The 5,000-nt window shown below is 45.6% G+C and overlaps 1 protein-coding gene across 1 annotated transcript in view; it reads left to right on the top strand.

Annotated features, from left to right (window-relative positions):
* LOC113811403 (pro-resilin) overlaps window positions 1-4,756 on the top strand; it is a 5,132-nt gene extending 376 nt beyond the window's left edge. The window contains exons 1-3 of the mRNA XM_027363129.2: window positions 1-53; window positions 3,449-3,718; window positions 3,863-4,756. The exon at window positions 1-53 is cut by the window's left edge and continues 376 nt beyond it. Coding sequence (XP_027218930.1) covers window positions 42-53; window positions 3,449-3,718; window positions 3,863-4,069 — 489 coding nt within the window. The 5' untranslated portion in view covers window positions 1-41 and the 3' untranslated portion in view covers window positions 4,070-4,756. The remainder of the gene's footprint in view (window positions 54-3,448; window positions 3,719-3,862) is intronic.
* Window positions 4,757-5,000: the final 244 nt, after the last annotated feature.

Below are 5,000 nucleotides of genomic sequence, written 5' to 3'. Positions count from 1 at the left end.
CACACTGTCTCCTTTCCCGTCCCTCGAGCCCTCAGGACGCCATGGTCCCTCAGGTGAGTTCCTTCGCAGGGTTCGTCCGTCTCTGCCTCCTCAGGAGCTTCTTCGGCGCACGCGTCCTGCAAAGTCCGATTCCTTCGCGAGGATTCTTGATCTCTGCATTTCATTACGCGGTGTCTTTCGGTTGTCAACAGTCTCGCAACGCACAGCGATCTAAAGATAAAGTGTGAAACGAAACAATAAGCATAAAGCATCAAGTGTGCTAATAATAACAACAGTAATTAACAATTTGCGGCTATATCGAAAGCAGTCAATAAGGCCACAAAATATCGGCCCATTTATCTAGGTATAACTACAGGATATAACGTATCTTGTCTGATAACCTGCTATTTGCTATTAGCATTACACTAGCTGATCATACAACAGAATGAATCACTACATTAGCCAGTGCTGCTACAGGCATTTACACAGCGAAAAGCGTTTTTATGAATTATCGTATTTAAAGCGTAAAATAAAACATTTATAATCAATCTGAAAATTCACATTTCTATTCCGTCACGTCATATTCTATTCCACGTGATCATCACTGCGGCGCCACTGCCATATCGCTACCGTCTATATTCCGCTATCACTAAACAACCAGCAAAATGCTTGTTAGTCGGACACCAATATGGGCGAGCGTTGAAACCAATCTTTATTGTGATATAAAATAAACATCAACTCTTCACCAGCAGCTTCAGATATCACTGAACACGTTTGCCGCGTGACCATGCAAGCCATTCCTTAGGGTGATAAGGACTATTTTACACTAAAATAAACTGGCAATGAAACAAACCAACGCTTTTCTTTCGTTTTACTTTTGTTACTGCGGTTAGGTTTCGTTTTCCGTTCAATATGTTTTGATCATATTCTGTGACGTTCTGATAATTTCCGTTAAACGAACGCAGGATGAATATAATTATAGGCCTATTCCTACCCAATCAAAGAATTAACAAGGTGTCTCACAGATACTTTAGTAAATAACCTAAGTTCCCCTTGCGTAAACAGATAAAGGATAAAGGAATCCATTTTTCTTCCTTTCTTCCTTTTCTTTCTTTCTTCCACCATTTTTTTCTTTCTTTCTCCTTCCTTCCTTTCTTTCTTTTTTCCTCCTTTCTTTCGTTCTTTCCTCCTCTCTCTCTCTCTCTCTCTCTCTCTGTCTCTCTCTCTCTCTCTCTCTCTCTCTCTCTCTCTCTCTCTCTGTCTCTCTCTCTCTCTCTCGTCTCTCTCTCTCTCTTCTCTCTCTCTCTCTCTCTCTCTCTCTCTCTCTCTCTCTCTCTCTCTCTCTCTCTCTCTCTCTCTCTCTCTCTCTCCGTCTTTGTCTCTCTCCCTCTCCCTCTCTCTCTCTCTCTCTCTCTCTCTCACTTTCACTCACTCTCTCTCTCTCTCTCTCTCTCTCTCTCTCTCTCTCTCTCTCTCTCTCTCTCTCTCTCTCTCTCTCTCTCTCTATCTGTCTATCTTTCTATCTCTTTCTTTCTGTCTCTCTTTCTTCCTTTCTTTCTTTCTGTGTGTGTACATCGGCAGCAGCCTACAGCGAAGACATGTCTTAAGTATCCCCATTACCTGTTCTCTGCGGCCAAATCCCCCACCAGCGACGAAATTCGTTGCCTTTGGCCGCCAACCCTCGGCCCTCTCTCTCTCTCTCTCTCTCTCTCTCTCTCTCTCTCTCTCTCTCTCTCTCTCTCTTTCTCTTCTTCTTCTTCTTCTTCTCTTTCTTTCTTCTTCTTCTTTCCTCTTCCTCTCCTCTCCTCTTTCTTCCTCTTCTTCTCTTCTTCTTCTCTTCTCTCTCTCTCTCTCTCTCTCTCTCTCTCTCTTCTTCTCTCTTCTTCTTCTCTCTTCTCTCTTCTCTCTTTCTTCTTCTTCGTTCTCTCTCTCTCTCTCTCTCTCTCTCTCTCTCTCTCTCTCTCTCTCTCTCTCTCTCTCTCTCTCTCTTTCTCTCCCTTTTTTCTCTCTCTCCCTCTCCTCTCCTCTCCCTCCCTCCCTCCCTCCCTCTCCCTCTTCTCTTCTTCTCTCTCTTCTTCTTCTTCTTCTCTTCTTCTTCTCGCTCTCTCTCGTCTCTCTCTCTCTCTCTCTCTCTCTCTCTCTCTCTCTCTCTCTCTCTCTTCTCTCTCTCTTTCTCTCTCTCTCTCTCTCCCTTCCTCTCCCTCTCCTTCTTCTTCCCTCCCTCTTTCCTTCCTCCCTCTCCCTCACCTCCTCTCTCTCTCTCTTCTCTCTTCTCTCTCTTTCTCTTTCTCTTCTCTCTTCTCTTTCTCTCTCTCTCTCTCTCTCTCTCTCTCTCTCTCTCTCTCTCTCTCTCTCTCTCCCTCTCCCTCTCCCTCTCCCTCTCCCTCTCCCTCTCCCTCTCCCTCTCTCCCTCTCCCTCTCCCTCTCCCTCTCCCTCTCCATCGAGACCGCACAGACGACTCGCTCTCCAGGAAGGCCCCGCGACGCCGAGGTTAGGAGCGAGAGGGAGAGAGGAAAAGTACGTGATCGGCGTACGAATGGCGGGCGAGCGACCACGCAGCCCTCGGCGCATGGTATCACGGCGGCTTTTCTGTTCCAAATATAAAAGCATTTTATTCCCATCCGTTCTTAAGCACGGAGAGAGATTGCTTTTGTCGGGTTTGTGTTGCTGGTCGTTAAGGAAAACGCGTCTGAATGCGCCAACAAGAGAGGGGGAGACTGAAAGTGTTTTTTTACGGCAGGGTTTTGGACGCTGATAGAAGGTCGCTGGTTTAAGAAACATACCGTTCAGAGAATACAAACTGAATGATATTGAAGATGAAACTCCTTGTGTGGTAGGTGTGTGTGTGTGTGTGTGTGTGTGTGTGTGTGTGTGTTTAGACCTCTTAATACAGGTATGTAAATAAAAATATCTTAATCCGTGTACATTATACAGTCTGTTCTAATGGTGCTACCCCATGTAATTCTATACAGATCAGGACAACTAACAAATCAAGAAAAAAATTATCAACTTTTAATGACTACATCACATAAATCTTTAACCTAATCTGTTTAGTAGAAAACATTAACACAGATTACGATAAACACTTCAAATATAACACCATTCACCCTTTGGCGCCATAATTGAATTGTAAATGATATGCGAATAATGGCATTTCGCACAAACGACCGGGAGCACAATATACAATTAGAGAGACTGCCATCCCAACCCAGCTGATCGACTAGCAAATCAGCATAGTGCAGACGTGGCCGTTGGCTCAACTCTCACGAGGATCTCGCACCATATCAGAGCCTCCTGTAGTCATTTTATCGCATGTACTAGATTTTACAATGTTTTGTCCTAAATGTGTAATGTATTGTTGTAGTACAGTGCTTGGACATTTTTTGTATAAAGGACTAAACAAAATTCGAATTCTGGGACAAAAAAGATTCTCCCAAATCTGATTCTTTCCCTCTGCCTCCCGTTCAGCTGCTCGGAAGTCTTGTCTGCCTGAGCCTGGCGGCAGCCACGCCATATGCCCAGGCACCGCTGCCAGGCCAAGAGGGCTACCGCGTGCAGGCGCCCGCGCGAATACCTTCGGAGGTCTTCAGCGCCCCCACAGTGCCCCCGCCGCCGCCCCCGACGCCCAGCCAGCTGTACGCCACGCCACGCCAGCAGGAGCAAGAGCCCGCCGCTGCCCAACAGCCCACTGTGGTTGAAGATGCGCCTCGCGCCGCCGGGCCTCCTGCCCCGCCTCCCGTGAGTTCAGAGCAAGCCCTTTGAAAATGGCTTCCTGGTTTGTATGACCACGAAGTCATCACTTCCTTTCAACCTATTTTTATTTACCAGACAGCGACCATATCATTCTCATCTCTGACCAAGGCAGATGAATTCCCTTCGCAGATGGAAGGCATGCCCTACGAGTTCGAGTGGGACGTGAACGACGTGGAGAACGGCCTGGTGTACAGCCACCAGGAGAGCTCTGACGGCGTCGTGGCCCAGGGCGAGTACCGGGTCCTCCTTCCCGACGGCCGCCTCCAGATCGTCACCTTCGCCGACCGCGGCCAGGGCTACGAGGCCCAGGTCGTCTACCAGGACTACAGTGGTTAGGGCTTCTTGCTCCTGTGAAATATGTTAAAGGAAGCAGACAGACAGCAGGAGAGAGAGAAAAAAAGGAAAAGAGAGAGAGATGAAGAAAGAAAGAGTGGTATTCCGAATCAGAGAGAGAGAGAGAGATGAAGAAAGAAAGAGTGGTATTCCGAATCAGAGGGAGAGAGAGAGAGAGATGAAGAAAGAAAGAGTGGTATTCCGAATCAGAGGGAGAGAGAGAGAGAGAGATGAAGAAAGAAAGAGTGGTATTCCGAATCAGAGGGAGAGAGAGAGAGAGAATGAAGAAAGAAAGAGTGGTATTCCGAATCAGCGAGAGAGAGAGAGAGAGAGAGCGAAAGAGAAATGTAGAAAGGAAGATTGGTATTCCGATTCCATTTCGATTTGCGCGGATCGATTATTAGAATCAGAATGCATTACTGTCTGCATCAATGGAATCCTGTCGTGAGATCCTCTAATACCGTCAGCAGTGGACTCTGGCTGACAGTGCATAACATTAAGAATTCTTTGCCTATTTCGTACAGTTGCATTGTACAGGGTTTACGGACTGCACTGTCCATCGGGTATGGGCATGTGCTTCGTTTGTTGTTGCTGTTATAAAGTCTATTTTCTCCAAATGTATAAATGCAGTTTTAATGTTATCTTTTTTTCTTCCATTGTTGAAAATATTAAGTATATCTTTTAATTACAGAGTATTGTCTTTAATTTTTACCCTAATTTGTTTTTCTATTAGAGCAATTTCTAGATAGAGCAAAAATTATACACACAAACTCATGGATGCACATAACACTCATATATACTCATAAACACAAATACAAACGAACAGACAAGCGCTCACCACACACACACACATATTAACACATACAAATATGTATACATATGTCCATACATACGTACATATCTTTATGAACACAAACTAGCCCACTCATGCATA

The sequence above is a fragment of the Penaeus vannamei genome, chromosome 5 (genome assembly GCF_042767895.1).
Source record: "Penaeus vannamei isolate JL-2024 chromosome 5, ASM4276789v1, whole genome shotgun sequence".
NCBI classification, from domain to species: domain Eukaryota; kingdom Metazoa; phylum Arthropoda; class Malacostraca; order Decapoda; family Penaeidae; genus Penaeus; species Penaeus vannamei.
Note: the sequence above shows the minus strand (reverse complement) of the source record. Positions and strands in the feature narration are given on the sequence as shown.